Source organism: Oreochromis aureus, linkage group 19, assembly GCF_013358895.1.
Source record: "Oreochromis aureus strain Israel breed Guangdong linkage group 19, ZZ_aureus, whole genome shotgun sequence".
NCBI lineage: Eukaryota > Metazoa > Chordata > Actinopteri > Cichliformes > Cichlidae > Oreochromis > Oreochromis aureus.
In genome coordinates, this window is record NC_052960.1 from 8,450,145 (window position 1) to 8,473,431 (window position 23,287).

The 23,287-nt window shown below is 41.3% G+C and overlaps 1 protein-coding gene across 2 annotated transcripts; it reads left to right on the forward strand.

Annotated features, from left to right (window-relative positions):
• The first annotated feature begins 8,025 nt into the window (after nt 1–8,025).
• Nucleotides 8,026–23,273, forward strand: alms1 (ALMS1 centrosome and basal body associated protein). Of its 2 annotated transcripts, none has more exons than XM_031733439.2 (18): nt 8,026–8,111; nt 9,414–9,546; nt 11,621–11,732; nt 11,833–13,693; nt 13,883–14,042; nt 14,240–15,409; nt 15,657–15,769; nt 16,177–17,290; nt 17,388–17,507; nt 18,146–18,301; nt 18,547–19,508; nt 19,816–19,933; nt 20,223–20,402; nt 20,506–20,738; nt 20,917–21,082; nt 21,261–21,318; nt 21,427–21,526; nt 21,731–23,273. In XM_031733439.2, exons 1-18 carry the CDS (start codon nt 8,097–8,099, stop codon nt 21,773–21,775), a joined length of 6,816 nt encoding a protein of 2,271 aa, XP_031589299.2. In that variant the 5' UTR covers nt 8,026–8,096; the 3' UTR covers nt 21,776–23,273. The 2 variants fall into 2 exon arrangements, with proteins under 2 accessions (XP_031589299.2, XP_039459413.1); XM_039603479.1 differs by having other exon boundaries at nt 11,833–11,941.
• The last annotated feature ends 14 nt before the right edge of the window (nt 23,274–23,287 follow it).

The window sequence follows — 23,287 nt, forward strand, 5'->3', positions numbered from 1 at the left end:
ACTGAACTAAGGATTCAATAAAATTATGAGATAAATGATAATAAATTGATAATTTATTTTGAGTTGTGAATCTTGCAAAGCTACTCTGGAAATGAGCAGAATGACTTCCTTTTAAACTGAATCCATATTGGAATGCATCTTAAGTATCCTTCAAGGGTTTAATGATACTTTCATATCGTCTCGTACCGTCTATCCTTTATTGTAAGAAAGTAACGCTTCAAGTTACATTTACAGCATTAAAAATACTGTAATCGTGTTATTTCCCCTAGGCTTTTTTTGAAACACTAATTCAGTCTGTACAGGCTCATGGTGCGTTTTCCCTGGCACGTTGTTGCCTGGATTTGCTCATTATGCACACAAAACTCAGGGTCAGACGTCAAGTAAACACACAAAGCAGCTATAATAATGACACTCAGTTTATTCCTAAGGGTGTAGCCAGGCTGCTGACATCTCCTGATCTGCTAAAAGAACATAAGGTTAATGTTTGCTTGACAGCCAGTTTTTGTTGGCAGTCGCCACAGAAACTATGATCGCCTTCTACTTAAAAGAAATCCGCTCAGACAGCCTCTAAAAAAAAATGTAGAAAAGGATTAAAAATGGGCAGCAGCTAATATTTTTAATCTCTATTTAAAACTTCTTTTCCTTTTTGTTTTGTTGCTTCTCAGTTTGAAGGTGTGTGAAAAATGGTGTAAGATGAACATCATGTAGCTGGGGAAATTCATAAAACAGCACACTGGCACTGAGCAATAGTGCAGCAGTGGTTAGAAGTGTTGCCTCATATTAGCAAGGTCATGGGTTCAAATCCACCATCTCAGAGTCAGTATAACAGGGTTTTTAACTTAAACATATCACATGTCTGAAGTGATTTTATAAGAAAACTGGGGTTTTACTCAGGAGTATAATGAGTTTCTTACCTGTTGTTATGTCACTGACCTTTTAGCCTCTTCTTAGAAGAGAGCTGCTCTCCCTCCCTCCCTTTCTGTTCCAGGTTACCACACCTGATTGCCACAGCAGAGCAGCATCAACATCATTTGTGAAACAGCGTATATAGCTTTAACAACAAGTGCTTCACCCTCTTTTTTAACCATCGCGCGCTGGGAAGTGTTGCGTTAGTTTTGTCTAGCTTCAGTTGTTATTGAAAGTTAAAGGTGGCAAATTTGTGGGATGTAGTTTGTTTTGCTGTTTAGTCAAAGTACTCAGAGATTAGCAGAAGCTTGGGAGGGGTGCGCTGCCATTTGTGGCCAGTGATAGTTGTAAGTAGTATTAGTTGCGCTGCTGCCCTCGTATGTCACGCCCTTCGTGCCCCTTATACTGTAGAGCTGCACTGTAGAGTTACTGCATGAGCTGTGACAGATTTCCCGTATTAGTCGTTTGGGTAGTGGAGCCGAAACACAATTTAAAGATCCGAAAGCCCTCAAGCTTTTGCCCTGCTGAATATGAGCCGATGATGAGCACTGATGATTTTCACTGAACCGAACTAAAAGGAGATCTCAGCATGAAAACGTGCTGAGTGTGGCAGAAACACAAATGTCTCCTGTTACTGTGGGGTTGAAGCAAAACGTAAATCATCACTCTGCAACTTTGTCAAAACTACTCAGTCTGAGTTTTTTGAATCAATTTCTTAAGTGGTCAGGCCAATTAAAATCAACAAAATCTTAAAACAAATGTTCCCACCTCGAAATAAGCTCATTTTTTATACAATAACTGTTGCATATCTAATTAAACTCACAGAAGCACACCTGGGTGGGTTGAAATGTTCCACTTTTTAATTAAAAGTTTGAGTATTTTTGAGCCTTAGATTCTCATTTTATCTTAGTTTATTCTGTGGATTCTTTCATATCAAGAAAACAAAGTCCAATGAAAACAAAGGGAAATTTTAAGTACCATCTGCTTAAATGCTTACACTCCATGTGCCATATGTAAGAAACAATATTAAATATCTCAAATCTAAAATTTTAGATGTTATGTACATACTATACCCAAACAAGAGTAGGTAGAAGTTTACCACTTCTAGAGATCTAGTCCATTATAAGTTAATAAGTACATGATTTATCCATATGAAAAAGGTCAGGACTGAAAAAAGATTTCAATCGCTTTAAAAAGCAGGGAGAAAAAAAAAGTCTTACACTCACTCCAATTGTCACCATAAATTGAAGCATCAAAATAATTGGCTATAACATAAAAACACATTAAACAGCAATGATGTCTAATGGCTGTGAGATAGAGTAACAGAAACAAGCGTGCTCTGGATGTTCGATCCGGTTTCTGATATTCACTGGAGGAAGCTTCAAAAAGTGCATTTTGTGTAAACATTCAAGGGTCACATCACCATATGAGATGTTTTAACCAGCAGCCTATCATATGAAAGGTCTCATTTTTACCTACAGTTTGGTACCCGGCCATCCTCCAGTTGTGATTCCATTCTAAAATAGGTATCGTTTAACACTTGCAAATAAAGCTGTGAAATGGAGAAACATCATCATTTGTAATGCCTCGCTTACCTTTTTTTCCTCCAGTGGGTTTAAAGGGATTTATTAAGGAAATCAATGAATGTCATTTATTCAATGATCCATTTGTTCTCTTTTCTTTGCCCTCACCCTCCAATCAGTCGTTATAGATGGCTGCCCCTTCACGAGTCTGCCTCTACTGGAGATCACTTTCTGTGAAACCAGAGTTCTTCCTTCCCACTGTCACCAACTGCTGCTCAAAGTGAATTGATTGACTGATCTGATCCACTTACCTGAAAGCAACTCTTATGAATTATTGCTACAAAAGTAAAATTGAATTGGAAGGTTTTTTAAAAGCTACGATCAGAAAAACATCACTTTGTCTACAAGTCTGAAAAAAATAGTCTGAAATACTATCTATTTACCATCTGAATGTGCAACTAAAAGAGCCTCAATCGTTAGCAATTATTTCATGGTTTTATTATTAGAGCCGGGAATATCAGGAAGTTGTGGACATGCAGCACGTGTTGAACATCACAGTGCAAATGTGTGCAAAGAGGGTATTCAAGGCTTTTCTCTTCATGATAAGAGTAATTGCAATGTGCAAGATGCCTTCGGGATACTTGGCATTTGGTCTGAGACAAGTCTCAGTTGGTCTCTGTGATTGGACTCAAAGAGTCAGTGTTGTCTGGCGCTCAGCTCAGAAAGGGAGCAGCTTGTTTGGTGGCTGCGTATGCCATCATGCTCATGGGGCGATAACCACAGGTGATGGAGGATCAGAGGGTCTTGTGTCTTCGGTTTCATGGTGCTTACGCTTCACACATTTTATCACAATGTCAGCCATGAAGATTTTATATGGTTAGGGGATTTTCGGAGTCAGATTAGATCAGGGTGAGAGGTTTGTTTGCACTTAGATATAACATGCCTCCTTCAAGTGTGCTGGCTCTATCTGGACACTTGAAGCTGAGCCACACTAAATACCTTAAAGTTTATGGTGCAAAGTTTATAAAGTTTATGGTCTAATTCAGAAGAAATATAAAACAAAAGGGTTGCACATTGGCGCTTGACACCTAGAATCTCAACTTGTAAAGTTCAAAGTTCACCTGTCATAAAATAGTTCAGTCTGACCTTTGAATCTACATTCCTTCAGCTTTTTATAGGCTCATAAAGAACCAAGACGCATGAAACAGGATCAAATATTCAGGGGGTAATTTGGATCACATCATGGAAAAAAGAAATCATGCGCATCAATTTGAAGTTAACATCTCTATATAATGTCATATAAAATCACTTTCTATATGAAATATTAGAACAAATCAAGACTATAAGCAGGGGTGCACATAAGTGGTCCGCACTTGCGCATTTGCTGTCAAAATAAAAGACGCGCTCCAGATAAGAAGTTGCAACACGCGTTTGTGTACATATAAAAGGCACTGTGGGATTTTCACGGCATATTCTGCACCAAATCTCTGTGCGTTCATCATTTGTTTGAAGCCAGCTCACCTCATGCAACCACTTTTCCGAGAATACGCGCTTCTTCTGAAGTCCTTCTGACATTTCTTTGGAGGTGGAGGAACACCAACGTAATTGCTTAAAGGAGCTTGCTTCTTCGACATCTTTAGGAGTTCTAAACAAATGTCTGTCCTCCTCCAGAAAATCTTATGTACTCAAACGCGTGTTGCAACTTCTTATCTGGTGCGTGTCTTTTATTTTGACAGCGAATGCGCACCTGCGGACCACTTATGGGCACCCCTGACTATAAGAGAATTTAAGAACACAAAGGGCCTTTCTCTAGATGTAGAGGGCGTGGTGAAAAATTAAACCTGTAACAGTCCTCCATGGATAGCCTCAAAGTAGCAATGATGAGATAAAATTTAACTGCTAATACTCAAATAATTGTATCTATATTACAGTAAAACTTTAACTTCATCCTTGTTTAGCACATCAAATAACCTGCAGGTTTTTCATACTTCACGGGTGTGCTCTGTGCTGTTCGTTTAGGGAGTAAGATAGATGCAAGAATGACCTAAAGCAGGCGTCAAAGCCTCCTCTGTCTTTTCTATCAGCTAAGCACCTTCTGGCACTGCCTTCTTATTAGCTTGTGTAATAGATTACAGTAAGACAGCAGCTGCAAGACTTCTGGGAAAACATTTAGAATCACACTGACGCCTTTTACCTTTTACAAAGTTTATCGTCTTTGTAAAATGCAGATTCAATCAAGATATAATGATTTAAGATATAATGACAGCACATCATAGACTGAAACTAAAATGTTATTACTCATTTCAAAAACGCTTCCTTCCTTGCACTGCTGAGACAATTATTTAAAGCTGTTTCAAAAGACCAGAAAACAAAGAAAAGATCGGGCTAAACACTCAAATGAAGAGACTCAAGAACACCTAAAAGCTGCACAGCTTTTTTACTTTATATAATTATATGGTTGTGATATGCTTACGCAACGAGAGCTGCCTCCATCTCGCACCCTGCAGCGTTTCCTTAAAAGGTTTGTGTTTAACATTGCAGATTTCATTGGAAATGATTGTGAAAAGGTCAAAGACTGCTTAGCAAGCACTTGCTGTCACAATGAAATTGAAACCTTTGCTAACCTCGTTTAAAAATGGATTTAAGCAGAATAGTGTGTGGGGGTTTTTAAATAGAAAAAAAACATATCAAAGGTTGTTTAAGTGGGGGCTTGGTATTGTACTTTTACCTTGTTTAATATATCAGGTGCTTGACATTTTGGTGCCTCCCTTGTCATTTTTTACCTTTTATAATGTTTCTGATAGGCCTGGAGTATTTTACTGTGCAGAATGCATGAAAAACTTTATTATTATTGTCTTGCTGAAGCACATCTGTAGCATATGCTCCTCACAAACCTGTACACATCAGTTAGCATTAATGGTGCCTTCGCAGATGTACAAGTTATCTATGAAAAGTGTATTAATGACCACCTGCCACACCTTCACTAACGCTGATAACAAGCTAGCTGGTCCCTTTTCTGCAGCATCCATGGGACAAGTACCAGAGAAGGTGTCTGACAGCATTTCATGTTCTTTTTTGTCTTTGTTTTGCCTTTGCACGCTAAAGTTTGAATCTAAATTTTGGACTATGCTCACTAACAATGATTTTCAGACGTCTTCCTGTTAAGATGTAGTTTAAAGTGGCCATCCTGTGGCAGAGTAGGATGTCAAATACAAAAAAGACCAAAAGTAATTACACCAAAAATACTGAGCTGAAAAAAAGCATGGGAAATAGGCATAACAAAACTAACATGAAGGAAACTGGAGGTCAAGCAGATGAGGAAGGAAGGCGTGACTAATCATGTCTAAATGCCTAAAGGCCCTGAGCTGCTGCCATGCAATTACATACTGTATTTAGAATAATGAGCATATGAGCAGGTAAACCTAGAACAAAGAGTGTACATTATTTAATAAAACTATAGCTTTGTCAGTTTCAGATTTTTACACATTCTCTTTTTACTGTTTTAAATCAAATGTGGAATTTTAATGACATAAAAATCTTTGTTTGTATATTTGTTTGTTTATCTCTATTTCCTTTTTACATATTGTTCCAACCCAAAATGTGGTAGAGAACAGCTTAACATGAAATTAAAAAAATCTTGTTAATTTGTTTTATTTTGATAACACAACAAAAGTCTGAATGGCACCTATGACGTTACACATGTTTGTCTAGAACCTGCAAAACAAAAGCCAAGAGCTTAAAGTGGTAACTAATAGCGTGTATAAACAAATAAATCAATTGTGTATCAGCAGCACATTCATCCTAAGACAGAATGATGCCAGCATGTTCTCCTGTCAACAAAGGAAGACGGGGAACCAGATGGAGAGTTGTTTCTGCTGCCTGTAAAACAGCAACGACACTTCAGTAGGGAGCGACTACTCCATGGACCTCTCTGACACCCAATTGTTTCCTGAGTTTCTGTGTCCGGCCTTCCGGACCGGAAACTTTTGGGCACCCCTCAGGGGCTTGCTTTGCATGTGTGTACTCATGTGTTCATGCACTCCGCCGGGCGTTAGTGTGCGAGCGTGCTGTGGATGTGAGAGAGCGAGGTGTGATCGTAAATGAAGACGCAGAAAGTACACTGGCACGTTGCCCAGTGCTTTTTAAAGAAAGGGATGGGAAAGAAAGAAATGGAGCAGCTTTCAACAATGCCAGTAACAGCTGCTCATGTTGACCACAAGCATTATGTTTCCAGGAAGGGAAGTGGCAGCTTTGACCTTTGACCTGACGAGATCCTCACTGAAATTATGCTCTATGTCTTCAGTAGAGTTAAAAAAGCAGAAAAGGAAACACGCTGAAAGAACCTAATGTGCTGCATAAATCCTTTAGTAAAGCTAAGGATTATAGCTGATCACCGGTGTATTGCACTGTATTACCCTGAAACTTTAGTGCGTCTACCTGCAAAAAAAATCAGCTGATTCTTAGTCACACAGCTTTAGTGGACAAAGATTCAAACCAATGACTGTATAAAGGGACAATGAACCCCAGTCTTTTATTGTTTAGTTTCTTAGCACAATAGCTTTTCTGTCATATCTACCTTGTTAGGCTATTAAGGACTACAGGTGGAAATTTATTTATGATTATAATCTGGTTCAAAGCATCTTCTGCTTCTCATGACGGGAAGAGTTTGGTGTATGTATGCTCTTTCCCAATCAAATAAACCCAGTAAACTAAAATAAATTACGAAAACCAAGCCAATTATGTGATATTACATTAAAATACCAGTTTATATCTCAGAGATTTAATTCAATTTCAGTGGCTTATGGTGGGGTAAGGTGAACTGCTAACTCAATCTACCCCTTAGCTCACTCACAGCCCTTGGCTGCTGTTTTGGAAAAAGATGTAGCAGCTATTACATCTGGTACATCAAACTTTTACTCTGACAAGCCAAAAGAAAAAGTTTCTGAGTAAACTTATTAAAGTTTTAGTTACTCATAATGTTGTAGATTTTAAAACAGAAATCTTCAGATTCACAATGCTGTGTTACTGTTGTTAAATTAGCTGGTATCATCATTTAATGGCTAATTCATGACTTGTAATTGATTTGGGACAAGTTATTCAGGACAGGAGCTGAAATATGTTTGAGTCTAAGGTGAATTCATTTATTTTATGCAGCACCGCCACCTGCTGCTCAAATTAATAAACTACCAGATAGAGAGAGAGAACTTTGTCTAATATTAAATATTCAATTGATTATCTGAATAATGTAAGTATGCACAAAAAAATAATAATAAAAAAGAATTGATGACTATTATAACCTGTATCAGGAGCATGTCTTGATTGCTGAGTGCTGTAAAATAAGAAGAGCGCCAATTATAACTATACAAAGTTCAGGGATACTGGACATCACTCTAAAAGTGAGCTCGTGTGTCTGTGGATCAGTGGAGGGAAGGGGAATGGGACTTTTTCACGAATATAAATTACGACTGAAAGAATCAGGAGGAGGCAGTAATATAACATAAGGGGATGTAAAGTGCCAAGTGCCAACACCACAGAAGAAGAAGAACGTCCCTTGCTGAAGAGCTTGTATTTCCTAGCAACGCCCCTTGTTGCTAGGAAAAGGTGGAGGCGCGCTCATTGTGGCGGACTGTCAGCAGTAACAACAACAACAACAACAAAAACGACAGCATGGAACCTCCAGAGGTAATTTGCATGATTGCAGCTTGTCTTCTGGTGTGATTACATTGGAACTCGTCGTTCGGGAGGCTTTAAAGTAATTCTCAAGGCGGGAAATGTGACTATAATCACAGCGTTGGCGATATTAGTAGCTAGCTGGCTAGCTAGCTAAATGCTAACCGCTTTGCTAACCTTCATTTAACGTTACCCTCAGGTTACTGGGTTTAGCTAAGTCTCTCTCCAGTATAATGTTCCTTGTTCCTTGTCCAATTGCAACTAATGTAAAGAATATGCAGGTTAGTCAACGGTTAGTCTCCTGGGTGACACTAGGTTAAATGTAACCTGTTGCTTCTAGTTTGTCAGTCCATTTAGTCTGTTAGTTATAAATAAATCACTTTGATGACTAAATTGACCAGATACAGGCATGCCACATAAACTGCTAATGCGCCGACACGAAAAACCGCAGATTTCTTAATAAAATTAACTGAGATAGAGATGTTAGATTACAATAATGCTTTGTTTATATACTTAAAAAAAAACAGACTTGCTATGAGGATCATTACAGTCTGTAGCCATCCACCATCATTTCTAAAAGGAAGAACTCCCAAAACTTTCAGAATGAAGAAACGAGGAGAAGAGCGTGTTCTCTATCCAAAATAGAAGAGTGTTCATAATTGTATTATGTACTCAGATGATCAGCAACAATACTCAGGTAAACTGCGGTGTTTACATGATGCTCATTTGGTAAGAAAGGACCCTTAACAGTTGACAGAAGGCTGGATATATCCATACTTTTATCCTGTTTACGCCTGACCCTACCATTCAACTTCTGCATCAGACCAGACAACGTTTTTCTCGTCTTATGTTGTCCAGTTTTGGTGAGCCTGTTGCAGACTGTAGCCTCAGTTTCTTGCTTTCCAGTGATACCAGAGGCACGTGGTCTGGTCTTGCTGGTCCTGCTGTAGCTTATTTGTTAAAGGGTTCATGTATTGTACATCTTCTGCATACTTTGGTTGTAACAAACACTTGTTTGAGTTGCTTTTGCCTTCCTATCAGCTCAAGTCAGTCTGGGAATTTTCCTCTGACTTCTGACTGACAACATTGTGATACTGGTGTAATCAAACTGGAATCAGAGCTGTATGGGATGAATGTATGAACTTTCTGCTTTCTACTTTGCTCATCAAGACGTTTTTCACAGCAGACAGTGGCTTGTCTCAAGCAGAGTTATGATTGCTCAGTTTCATTTGATGCCCTCAAACCACCATGTAGTAGTGTGTGACCTCCTGTAAATGAAATGCTGCCAGAATTAAAATGTGATTCTGTTCACAGAGGAGGGCAGCATCTCCTCAGTTGCCAGCAGATGAAGATGTGAGCCGTTATGCTGGACAAACACACATAAGGCAACTAGGAACACAAAGACATTCTGAACTGCAGCAGCCAGGAACACCCGCTCTGCAGTTAGGTATGGATATTAACACAATAATGATTTTAGATTGGAATACTATCAGTATATTAAACCCCTATTTCCTCTGCATGATACATTTGGTAGATTTGGTATAGACAAAGTAGAGTTTGCAGATTGTATACTACTGGAGTGTAGGGATGGGTACCGGTACCCGGTGCCATTAAGGCAAAAAGAAGGAGATCACGTTTAATCGGTTATAACACGGGGTGAGAAATATAAATCCAGACATGTGTGGTATCCACAGAAACCTCTGAATCTCAGCTAAAATCTCATATAAACCATTTCTACAACCACCAAACTCAACGAAAACAAGCCATGATTAAACGAGCATGTAAATGCGCACAAGTCCGCTAAACAAACAAGGCGAACCAGAAATTCTCCAGACTTCATGTAACCGGCTAAAGATAGGCTGGTTATCTTCCAGAGCTATCACCAATTCCAAACACCAAGTTTCACCACACTCAGACCAAAATTCACTGAATGAGCCGCAAAAGAAGACCACAAAAACACACAGCGGCGCAAATGCGCTAAGACAGAAATTGGCTTACCGTCCCGATTTCCTTACTTTGGCCGGTAGGCGGTAGCCACGTGATTATCAGCAGGTACCACGGCTACCTAGCCGCATCAGAGCCGTTTTCCGTCAACAACCTCCATTTTAGACCCACCTATAGACACGTGACTGGACAGAGGTCACATAAATAAAAGACGCAAATTTGGGCCCATGTGGGTTTTGGCCTTGGAACGTCTGATTGGTTGAAATAACGTGAACGTGGCATCATTACTGTGATTCTATTGGCTCAAACGATTAAAAAGAGGTGTCAATCATGCAAATTGACCAAAAGAAACCAAAGTTACAGCCCCTCAGAGAGGGGCCAATTAAGGCCAGAAGCCAATTAAGCGCTCCATGCGCACGGCAGAAAAGGTCCATTACCATGTAAATGTGTGGTTAATTCTTCAAGAGTGTTTTTTTTTTTTTTAAAGCATTTTTAGGCATGTTAATAAAATTAATTAATTTCTGCTCTTAAATACCTAAAAAATCCAACTGGCATGGTGTCCAATTGTGTGCCAAAATTGGACATTTTTGTACAACATCTGGATATTCATATATTGACAGCGCTGTAATTTTTCACTGTTTCACTTTAAAAACATAAATCTTTGCACAGATGATGTTTATGTGTTGGTTACTGAATTTCTGCAATGAAATATGAACTGAGGCATATTTTTAAAAGGGTTATATGCTAAAATAGCTAAAAATAGGCGAGGATAAAATCTACTTACTTTTTCTGTGTTCCAGTCTCAGTAACTTTGACACAGTAATATCTGCTTCAATATTTACACATCTGATGAAATTTCACAAGTGTTAGCTTTATTTTGATACGAAGATTGTAAGCACATAGTTTGTAATTGCAGAGAAATAGTCAATTAAATTTGGGCATTGCATTTTCGAACAGGAAGCTCAGAAACCCCTTTGGGGCTTAAGAGGTTAAGGTGATACTGTGCAAAGGAGGTAACACCTCAAATCTGATGAAACACCTGGCGACGCATAGCGTTTTTTTAAAAGCCGAGAAATGCACCGTATTTGATAGCTTGCTGCAAGACCTCACACCGAGCACATCTACTGCAGGTGTGGTAAATCTCCATTAGCGAGTTAGCGTGGATCGCCCCGTGCGTGGGGCTGGACGGTGCTTATCATTTTGCAGAAAAAAAAGAGACTGCTAAAAATAAAAACATAAGAGGGTTTTGGACAAAGTTTATGTTCTCCATTCTTTAAGCACTGGTTCGAGCACCGTTTAAGCACCGACACAGTTTCAAAAGTACCGATTTGGCACTGGTATCGGATAAAACCTAAACGATACCCATCCCTACTGGAGTGTCAGCAGAGCTTTAATCTCTTCACCTTTTGCAAGTGTCTCAACCCACTTAACTCTGACTTTGTCATCAAACAGATTTTGTGTGATGTATGATTTATTCATGTCAACAGGAAGCTGCCAGCACTGATGGGTCTTACCATAGTTTTATGTTATATTGCTGCTTTTTTATTTGTGTGTGTTCATTCTGCGCTTTCTCTTAGATTTTCAGGACAGTAACATGTCTCCAGCCCTTTCCCTGTTACCTGGAGTTGATCACAACCTCACTGAGTTTTCTTTATTACAACAAAGTGAGACAGAATTTGCCCCTCTAAGGTAAGAAAAAAGTCATCTTAATCGCGTGACCTGTGTGCGTAGTTTTCTACATATTGTGTGAATGTATAACATGTAGATGGATAATTATTTACTTTTTAAGGGCATACCCTGATGTTTCCATGGCTTCAGAGCGGTTTCAGTTTTCATCCCAGGATCACACCACCCGTACCTCTGAGCGTGGCTCATTATCCCAGCATCCATTGGCCCAGGCAAGCATCCTTTCTGAAGAAGGAGAAAGCAGCTGCTGCTCCCTCTCTCAGCACAGTCTATCACCAGGGGAGCAAAGTAAACGAGAGGAAAAGGTTCATTCCCCAGTGATTGTAATTGATACAAGTAGCAGAGAGAAGGACCTAGAGACCTTAATTAAACCTGGAGCAAAGCTAGAAGGAGAACCTGCTGAAGATGAGACTTTCTTTCTGAGTAAGAATATACCTGCTCAGCATCTTCTGAATCTCCTGCAGAAAGATGTCGGGATGCTTAGCAGCAATAGCAGTGCTACTTCCTCTGCCTCTGAAACTTCTGTGAAGAGAACAGAGCCTTCTACAGAAGAGTCTAAAAGCACTGAAGTTTGTGAACTGATCACTCAGCAAACTACTGATGTAAGAGAACAGCCTCCAGGTGAAGTCTCTTTTCCCCAGCACCAGACACAACAGCAGGACAAAGTTTCAGATCCTGACCAACCACAAACAGTGTTATCTGAAGTGTCTAACATTACTGTGGGTTCCCGCAGTACTCAGCCTGATGAGAGTAGTGAAATGTTACATAGAGAGCTGGTGTCTGAAGTACAGAAACGCAGCAGGATTGAAGCTGAATCCAAAAACAAACAGCAAAAACGTCCTACGCCACCTGGTCCATCTCTCACACCATTTCTCAAACAGATGTCTGAGGAAAAGCCAAGTGCGAGTAGAACAAATGTGGTTGGTATGCAATGGACAGGGCCATTTTCAACAGGTGTTGAACGGGTTTGCAGAGAGCAAGACCTCTGGTCCTCAGGAAACCATACAGGGTTGGATGGCTCCTACCTGGGTTTTCTTCCACAGTCTCAGTCCACTCCAGGCATTTTTAATGCCCCAACAAAATCCAGTGTTAAGGCTAAACTAGGCCACCTTTCCTCCATTGAATCTAGTAAAGAGAACTCTTATCAGTCAGTCCCAAAAATTTCTCAACAACCAGCTTTTCCTGTAGTTTGCACCCATAACACACACACAGCTACTCAGTGCCAAGAGGAGGCTGCCTCTACAAAAGTCCAGTCCCTCCCAAGTCTAAACTATATGCAGAAAGTAGATGCGTGGAGGGCAAATCAGAGTTCAGGCAAGATGTCTTTGTTTGATAGCCTGTCACTGCAGGGATTTTCTAGCATCCCCTCTAAACAGAAAAGTTATGACGCAGTATCTGACAGCCTGAATCAACTGGTTAGTCAGAAGATTAGGAGTTTACAGCAGCCTCTTGTTTCAGGTGCTGCCACACAGACCTCCTCAACAGCACCTTCTGGCTATTCTTCTCCAAGAAGAACAGAGGCAGTGGGCAGTGCTCTTGCTGATGAGGAGAACACAGGGTCTGCAGTACCACCCTCTGCCTCACCCCTAGGCAGGTCACAGTCTCACTCTTCTCTTAGCACAGTTGTGATGTCAGTCCAAAAAGATCAGCAGATCGACAGGCCTTCAGAAAGAGACAAGAGTCAAAGTCAGGATGATGATGCTCATCATCATGATCAAACCAATACAATTCAAACCTCACATCTCACGAGCCTCGGTCACTTCAGTGATGTGTCACTTGATCGAGACTTGACACTTTCGAGTTCCCAAGATAGTTACAGCGGAGTAAAGTTAGGAACTTCCATTGGGACGTCATCTGTTGTCAGCCTAGAAATTGATAATTACGTACCCTCGTGGACTTCAAAACTGTCAACACCACCACCTCTCCCCAAGCCTCGAGAGCTCAACATTGATGAACGAATTCCGGTAAATAAATAAAAAAAACGAAATCTTACAGAAATAGCAGTGGGTCTCTCTATAATATAATGAAATTACTATTAGAGGTCTAGTTTCTGCAATTAAATTTATTATCCTGGGAAAAATACTCTATATGTGTAGACTTATACTTTATTATCTGGTGTTCTCTCTGTTGTTTTTTTTTTTTTTTTTTTGCAGTTGTATCTTCGTAACCTGGGTATAGACCAGTCTCCATCTACAATCCTGACTCCGTTTGTGCCCAGGGGACCAATCAGAGAGCCTGAATTCTCTCCCACTGAGTTCTGCACAATTAAAGGATCTACTGGAACCCCAACTAAAAGCACTCAACCCTCTGAGGGTATCTGACCTCAAGAATTACTTTTACAGGTTTACTTTTATGAAAAGCTGTTGAGACTTTAAAAGTAAAAAATTTCTCAGGCCATGAAAATGTGGTCATATATCCTGTTATATCCTGTTTTAGGAACTTCACACACCTATTTAAGTACCAAAATTTGCGGGGGATTTACAGTTTAAAATATGGTATTGTGTTTTCAGGTGGCAGTCCCCACAAAGAGGAGTTTTCCCAGTCCAGCATTCTGTCAGTAGACTCCAGCATATCCATACCATTCAGCCTGGACAGTCTCTGTCCAGCGGCAACTATCCCAGAGCAGGCCAGGCGGACCTCTCCTACATCAGACACAGAAGCTAGGCAGAGTAAACACAAACTGGCACCTTACACCTCACCCGATGAAAACACTCGTTCCTCCACACTGCAGCCTTGCCAGCAGCAGAAGGACGGTAGTTTAAGCAGCAGTGGGCGAATCAGCCAGCTAGAAGACAAATTTAACTCTGACATGCTGCCAGCTGTCAAGGAGAGGCACGGAGAAAGAAGCTTGGAGTCGCTTTTACAAATGAGTCGTAGTGCAGATCAAAGTGCAGAAGATTCTTTTGTTAGCTCCAAGGCCTTGTTGGAAATCCGTAAACTAGTCTCTCATGCAGAGACCATGATGTCCACTGGGTCTTCTGCAGCTTCCTCAACCTCCCCCATTACCCCCCGTCTTCTCCCTGATCAGGACATATCCCCATTACTGAAGAAGAAAACCAGCAGACTTGAGGATTTCTCCTCATCCTCTACAACTGGAGACCAAAGAACATGTTCCTCACTGCTTTGGACAAGGTCCTCCTCTGACCCCATGCTGACCTTCGAGAAGATGAGGAAAAGCTCTTTTGGTCAGAAAGGTGTAAATCGATCATTGCAATCTGATTATTTATCCACACAAGCTGTTTTTACTGCACCAACCAAAGTGGCATACAAAGCGCCACAAGATAGCACTGTTAATGGTGCAGGGACGTCACTTGTCCTCTCCAAATCAGCCTTCCGGACAGAGCCTGAGGGCTGCAGTGCTGCACCTCCTGACAAAGCCCCCACACAGCCGGTGACCGTCAAGCCTCCACAAGCTGTGAGTACACAAGAGCTCACTTCTACACCTACAGATTCAGTTTATGTTCAAGAGGGGGAGGAGGAAATCACTCCCTCTGAAGATGCTTCACAGAGCAGGTCTTCCTCACCCATCCTCAAGGATGCTGATCAAGGAGTGATGAGTGATGTGAGCTGTGAAAGCTCACTGACAGCCAGAGTGGCCAAGTTGCTGCAGAGTGAATCTCCATCCACCATGGTGTCCAGTACACCGAGCATTTCAGACCAAGACGAGAGCAAAGCCAGAGGTAAAACAAGTAACATCCACTCATGAATGAGTTTCTTACGTCTAAGGTTTAAAGAAAAAAAACAAACATTTTACATACGTCCAAATATTCAGCTGCTGCACTGACTACTGACTGCACAACTTTTCAAGACATGACCATTCAAATTTGTTTAGATTTGATCTAGTTTAAATTGTGATTCTGTTTAAATTGTAGCTTAAGACATCAAAGACGTCTTTGTCAGATGAAAAAGCGAGTCTTAATGTTGCAGAATGGATTAAGCTGAAGCTATCAGGACAGCAGTGTGAGCAGCAGCTGGACGAAGAAGATAGACGGCGGATTGAAGAGATCAAGCGAGAACTGCTGTTAAAAAATCCCATAAAGGTAATTATTATAGGAACGACTCTTAATTATTGCACTTTACAAAGTAGGCAACCATCGTATGTAGTTGGTAGCAATGTACTTAAATATAGTGAATTATAAAATGTAAATACTAACTTTTGTATGAATTTTAAACTAAATTTGTGTAAATGTTTATTTATCATCTGCTACACGTGTCTGGACAGCTCTCATACTCAAGGTAACTGGTGTGTTGCAGGACTGCTGTGGCCAAACATATGTCAGACCTTTCAAACAAATTATCATATTAAAACTGTCACCAGTTATGGTTCACATGCAGGTTTGCAGTGCAAAAATATTTGGTGTGTGGTAAATGAAGAACATGTATAACACCAACAATGTCCTTTCCTGGTCTCCGTATTTGACACAGACTTGTTTTTTGCCTTTTTTAGAGCCAGTTCAGCACAGATACAGAGAGCAGTGCAGCATCCAGTGTTAAAATCTCGAGGGAGCTTGATCCATCCCAGCCTGCGGAGACGTTTGCTGTTCACAGGGATGCTATAAATGAGCCAACCCAGCTGCTGCACAGCCTGAGTAGGATCACCCGCGACTCCAGGACACAGCTACAAACTGCTCTTCAGTCGGACCTAGAAGCTCGAGTGTGTGAAATTGCTGCCAGAGAAGGAGTGACGCTTCCTACTAAAAAACCTCAGGTCTTCACATCCATCACTATCGCCACCCACAGAAGCTCCACCTCCCCCTCAAATTCCACTTCCCCACCTCCCATCAGCCCAGCCCCAGAGCCCCTCCGCCTGACCGAGCTCTCATCAGGAGCAGTCAGAACCACAACAACAGACAGGCAGCTTTCTTTAGAACTGACTGAAGAGCATGGGGTTGATTTACTACTAACAACAACCAGAGAACACTCATCAGTGCATGGACCTAGTAACAGTTTGCACAGCATGAATCAAAATGTGACTTCTCAGTCAGCGGCAGCCAATCAGATGAGGCAAGACACTGAGGGAGGCCAGTTTGAAGAGCCACTTCCTCCCTCACAGGGTTCAGATAAAGTAGATGTGACTGTCAGAGACAACAGCACACAGTCATTCAGGCCAGATAGTATGATATCTGCGTCTGGTATGGGTGTTGGTCATGTTTTAGATCAGGCCACAGGCTCATCTGCAGTTAAAACCTCCGCCCATACAGGCCATGTCTCACATGTCGATCTCACTCTGTCCCCCAAAGCTACTGATCCCAGCTTGACTTCTATAGTCTACTCCAGTCAAGCTGATGTAATCTCAGGGCTGCCACGTAAAGAATCTGTCCCCCTAAGACATTCATCATCAGCTGCCAGCAGTCCTGATGAAGGTGTCGGTTTGTCCAGTCCACCTGAGTGGTGCGACACCAGAGAGCCACCACGACAGCGGCTGCCTGAAAGATCCGACAGCTCTGCTGTTTTTAAAACTGTTGTGCCTCAGGAGAGGATGACCACCCCATCCGTACAGTCCTTTACACCACGTGAAAGATCTGAAATTTCAACAAGACCCTTTACCGCCAAAACCCCAGGTAGTATTTTTTTTTTTTTTTTTAAATCGGCTGTAATTCCAGCAATACATCAGTCATAATGCCAACTGATTCCAACTGCATCTGCCTCCTACTTCAGTGCCTGTCCTGCTGCCTTATAAACCTCATGGCAGTGAGGAGGTCTTCTATGTCCCTCACACAGAGGCTGATATCTCCTCCACAGAGGCATCTGACACCACCATGGAGAGCACCCACACAGGTACATTTATCACAGATTTTTTTTTTTTTTACCAGCCTTGTTCCCATATTGCTCTCATGAGCGTCACAAGATAAGTTTTTAACATCTGCAGTTCAGCTCACAACTTACAGTCTGTTCACACTGTTAGATCTTAAACAATAGCTTCATACCTGGTGAGTTTAAGTGGGTTTTTTTTCTTTTCTTTGAACAAAATATATTATTTATATGTATAACATAAATTTTTGGAGCAATTTTTGCATCTTTAATACTGTCGTAAATCACACTGCAAGCTGTAAAACATGTTCAAAGGATTAGAAATAAGAAGTCAGAGGCATGCTGGGAATTGAATTGTGAGCTCTCATTTCTCCTGTGCTTGAATGGGTAGCAGCTGGTTCTTTGTAACGTACACCAAGCAGCACATTAATTATTCATGTTCAGGGGCTGGGGGAAACAAAGGCAGGGCTGAGACCCTGAGACGACAAGAGCAGGCTGTCCCTGAACATCTTCATTTCTTTTCAAAATATTTACCCAAAATATTTCGCTCACTTTTTTTAAGCTTTTTTTGTTTGTTGTTGTTTTGTTTTTACAAGAAGATTAGTCGTGTTTTGCTCTGAATGCCACTCCTCACGAGATAACGGAGAGTATTGAATTCTAACTAGGCTCAGACGACGCCGTGCCTCCTCACTTTAGCAGTGACGTCCTCGGAAACAAGGACCCAGGGTTGGACCGCGGAGTGACCATCAGACACACAGAGGGCATCTACAGCAAGAGGCTGAAAACTGCCAACTTGACCATGCAAGAAAATAGGCAGAGAGGTGACCTGAACATGACGCATGCATATTCACACCAGATACCTCCTTCATTTCTTTGGTTTGATTCTGAAACATTATGTGTTACTAGTATGTGGAAAAAAGGTAATCGTGCGAGTTCGTTAATTTTATGAAGTTGCTGTAAATGTTAAGTTGGACAGTTTTGTGTCTGAAAACTAGCTGGTTCTTGGTGTCCTGTTACTGTGTGCTTTTGTTGTACACAGTTAATTTTTCTACGTGTCTCCTGACAGATGCCTCTACAACATCGAATAACAGCTCGCAGACTGTGAGCCAAAGACTAAAGCCTTCTTCTAAGGTTTCTGTTGCCTTTATCGAGGAATCTTTACTGAGGAATCAAGAAACCTTCAAGAGAGACCAGGGGAGCAGCCCAATCCAGTTCCCCCAACAGCATCACAGCGAGTCCCACCTTGAGAGGTTTCAGCCGTTTATTTCTGAAATGGACTACAGTAAAGGAAACACTCACCGGGTCCAAACCTCTGAGCCTCAGACAGGAAGCGAGCAGCAGAGGCGTCCTGAGCGCCCTCTGGACCAGTTGTGGCAGAAGTTCTGCGATCAGTGGACCACGGAGGAGTTGCATCCCAGCAGTGACAGAGAAGCATCACTTCTGGAGCGTTTAGAGCGCCTTTCTCGCCTTATTCATAGTGCAAGGGAATTCAATGTGTGTGATGCACAGGAGGTGACTGGTTATCATCCAGAGCAGGAGAGGAGGAGAGAGGATGTGACAAAGAGGAGGAAAGAAATAAAGCAGACTTTGGGGGAGATTAAGAGGAGCGTAGGAGGTGAAGTCAGAGAAGATGGGAGGAAATTAAGAGGACAGAAAAAAACTGAATGTCCCATTCAGCCGAGCATTCGGGTTGATGAAACCTGCCGGTCTACAGAGGATGGCAGCCACACCTCCCTCACCTCCAGCTTCTCCCACAGCTCCTCCCAGAGCCAGCACGCCTCTCCCAGAGACAGACATGAGTCGGAGACCATGTCTACCACGTCTGGCTCCATGTCCACCGTGGACACAGCCCGACTGATCAGAGTCTTCGGCCCCCACAAAGTACGGCACCTGAAAAGCGCCCCAAGCCTCAGTAAACTGTACAACACCATCAACAAGCAGAAAGAAGAGACGAAGGAGGGTGGAGGAAGAAACAGAAAGCCTCCTCGCGCCTCTGCACTGTCCGTGACAACCAGCACTGATCAGTCGGTATGTATGTTCATTAATCTGCAGAGCAAAAGTAAACACTAGAGATAGTTGTGTCTGGCACCAACAACCATGCCATGTTCAAAGTCATGCAAATAACCTTTCTTCCCCATTCTAATCCTACCTTTGAATTTCAGCGAGTCATCTTGACCATCTCCACTTGCCTAAAAGCACTAAGTTGATGCCATATAACTCGCTAATTAGATATTTATTTACAATAATGAGCAGTTGAACATTACCTAACAAAGTGGCAGGTGAATGAAAAATGATAACTTGTTATAACATTTGATGTCACTGTATTCGTCTTCAGTTTGCTGCTGAATCTGTGTCGTCGACCAGCACTTACACCGTTCCTTCACACCACGGGCCTTCCCGAAGTCTGCCGGGTAGGAAGGCTGTTAAACTGGTGAACAAAAGAATCCAGGCAGGTCAGAGAAGACACATGTCCCACTGATTCATCAGATTTTGTTAAAATTGTGATATACAAAAGCATTCTGGTCCTTTTTGTAAAGGTTTATTTGCACCAGCTGCTCATGCTATAAAATCTTTGTGAAATTGTCTGTGCTAAGATTACATTTCTGTTAAAGTCCCTTGGCAAAGAATTACTTAATTTGTGTTCATAGTTTGTCATGCTACAAACAAATAAGGCAGCAGTGTGTTTTAACACCAGCGAAGCATGTGATAGAGTTAATATACATTCAGTCCAAATTTACACAGGTGACCTGGAAATTGTTCATAACGGGACTCGACGACACACCAGAGATGTTGGAACCACGTTCCCTTCCCCGGGAGGAGCTAGAGCTTTCGAGCAGATCTCGTTGTCTTCGTCCAGTGTAGTGAGAGAAAGAGGAGGGCGGAGAAGGAGCAAGAGAACCCCACCAAAGCCTTACCCTAAAGGTTGGTCAACTGGCACACGATTTGTAGCTAACTGCAACTTTTCATTTTATGAATTAAATCCCTGTTTTATTCTTTGTTAAATTTTTTCTGTGGGCTTTTTCAGCCGTTTCATGGTTCATCTCTGCTGACGGCGTGCTCTCAGAGGCAAGGAAGGAGAACCAGCCGGAGGAAGAGAGGCCAAACATCGCCTGGTTTGAACCGTACAGCAGAATCAACCCATGGAGACAGCCGCTCAGACAGAGACAAGTGCATGAGGATACAAACAAACATCACGCTGAGCCGGAGCCTGATCCTAAACACATGATGTCTTCTGGTTCAACACACATGTCACTTCAGGTTAGCTTATAGTCCTCTTTAGAGAGGTATAGTCGTAGAAATTGTATGAAAAGATTTGAATTTCAGACGTGTAACTTTACTTACTTGAAGGCTTCTATCATGGGTGTCAGCAAGATAAACTTTACCATCATAATACCAGTTAAAAAGGTAACACTGTCGGTTTCCTGTTACTTTGCAGGAGGCCCTGGAGATGCGTCGTCCAGAGTTTATTTCCCGGTCCATGCAGAGGGTGAATCGTCTGTTTCTGCAGGTGGAGGAGAGGAAGCTACAAGCTGCTTTAATCCAAGAGAGGGGGGATCTATTTAACCACCCAGGAGGAGCTGGGATGCTGCCAAGGCCTGCAGGTACCAAACAGCAGAGGGCATGTATGCTGCTCAAAGAACTTTTAGTTTACTGAGCTGATAATCTGTCTACACGTCCTTCTTATATCCAGTAAATGTTACTTGAGGGACTATAAAGTTTCTCTGCTTTAGCTCAGAGAGTTAATCAGCTAGTTTTTAATTGTGGTTTCTCTCTGTGAAGGCACTGCTCTGCTCCGGAGGGCCGTTCCCAGGAAGGAGATGATCCAGAGGTCCAAACAGTAAGCTCATGGTTCTGATGTCATCACATAAAATGAATCATAACAGAAATGTACCTCACACAGTATCAGTATCATTCTATCTTCTACTGAACACCGTCTCTCCGTCAGGATATACGAGAATCTGCCAGAGGTGCAGAGGAGGAGAGAGGAGGAACGAAGGAAAGCAGAGTATCACACTTACCGACTGAACGCCCAACTTTTTAACAAGGTACAAACAACTTTTATCATCCATGTGTCCGTGCTTCGAGCACTCCAGTTAGATGTTCCTATAAATAAGTCACTCAAATTAGAAGAAAGTTGTGTGTTAAAGCAGTTTGTATGATTGAAACCACGGATGGTTTAAATATGGCTTACTGTGTCAAACTGTAACGTTGTGTGAATCGAAACAATGACTGTTTTGTGTGTCTTTTAGAGAATCACAAACCGGGTCCTGGGCAGAAGATCAGCGTGGCAATAATCAGAACAAGAGATTGGATATTGAAATCAATGACGTGAAACTATTTTTTACACTTTTAATGTACATATTTTTAATTTAAAGATTATGTTGAAATTAGAATTGCATGTAAATGGAAACATCTCTGATGTTTTTGTTTTTTTTAAAGTCAAATTCGCAACTAGAAAATGTTTTTATGTTAAAATAAACAAAATTTGAACAAATTTACATGTTTTAGATGTAAATTATTGTTTTTGTTTAACCCATAGTAGATTCAAGACGGTGAGATGCTTGTTTTAATGTCTTTATTGATCAGTTATTGGTTGTGCATGAGCAGGAAGCCACACAAGGAAAAAGGTAAGACAAGCTGCAGTTTCAGCACATCAGCTGCTCACTGAGAGCACAGATAAATATTACAACCAATAAATAAGAGATGTCGGCATTTCCCTCTTTAACTACAGTTACTTAGAGTCCCATTAATAAATAAAACTTCAAGTTATGACAGCACTGTGTAAACAAAACAGTCTATTAGACAAATTAATAATAAATTAAAAGCTTCTTGAAAATCAAACATGGCAGATGTGAAGAAAAGACTCTTTGGCAAAGATGTCGCTTTGCTTTAAACAATGTTTGGTTGAAACAAATCTAAAATAAGGCAGGTGACTGATCTTTACCAGAAGGCTCTCTGCAGGTTTAAGGCTCGGACAAAGTTTACAAAATCTACAGCAACGGAAAGCTCAGCAGAACACAGGCAATGCAGTCGAATATCACCAGTGCGACCAGTGTGTCATTTATACCAAGCCAATAAAATGCACAGTTACAGGTTACACCAAGAGTGTAGTATATGTGAAATCATTTAAACCATATAATGCTCTGACTAAAGTGCAGCCAGACTGTGTAAATCTGCAGAAGAATTTCAGGAAATCCACTGAGCTTAATGTTTTTGTTTTGTTTTTTTTTTGTTCTGTGCAGCCAGCAAAGGTTAATGAAACCACAGAGGTAAACACTAAAACCCTCAGTCTGTATTTAACTTCAGAAGGCTCAGTATTTAAATTAAATGTGCAAAAAAAAAAACGTGTCAATGCTCGCTCACTTAAAGTGGCAAATCCATTATTTCAGTGCTCCTTTCCTTTTACAGCGATCAGGTGTCATGTCACAGTGACACCTGATAAAAGTTTACAGCACAGGTTCATGATTCTTCACATCTCGTTAGGCAATAACTGCAAACAGGAAATATGAAGCAACATCATATTCTTGCCAAATATAAACCACGCTGAGAATGCTCCACACCAGGGTGCAGGAGGAGGCTGGCTCATTTTCTATTATAGATTTGGTGAATCTGGGCAGCATGCAAGAGCATTGTCACTTGTATCTCTCCGTTTTTCTGGCCATAAAACTAAATCTAGACCAGGGGTCTGCAACCTTTAACACCCAAAGAGCCACTTGGACGCGATTTCCACGCAAAAGAAAACACTGGGAGCCGCAAATACTTTTTGACATCTATAATGAAGATAACACTGTATATATTGTTCTTTA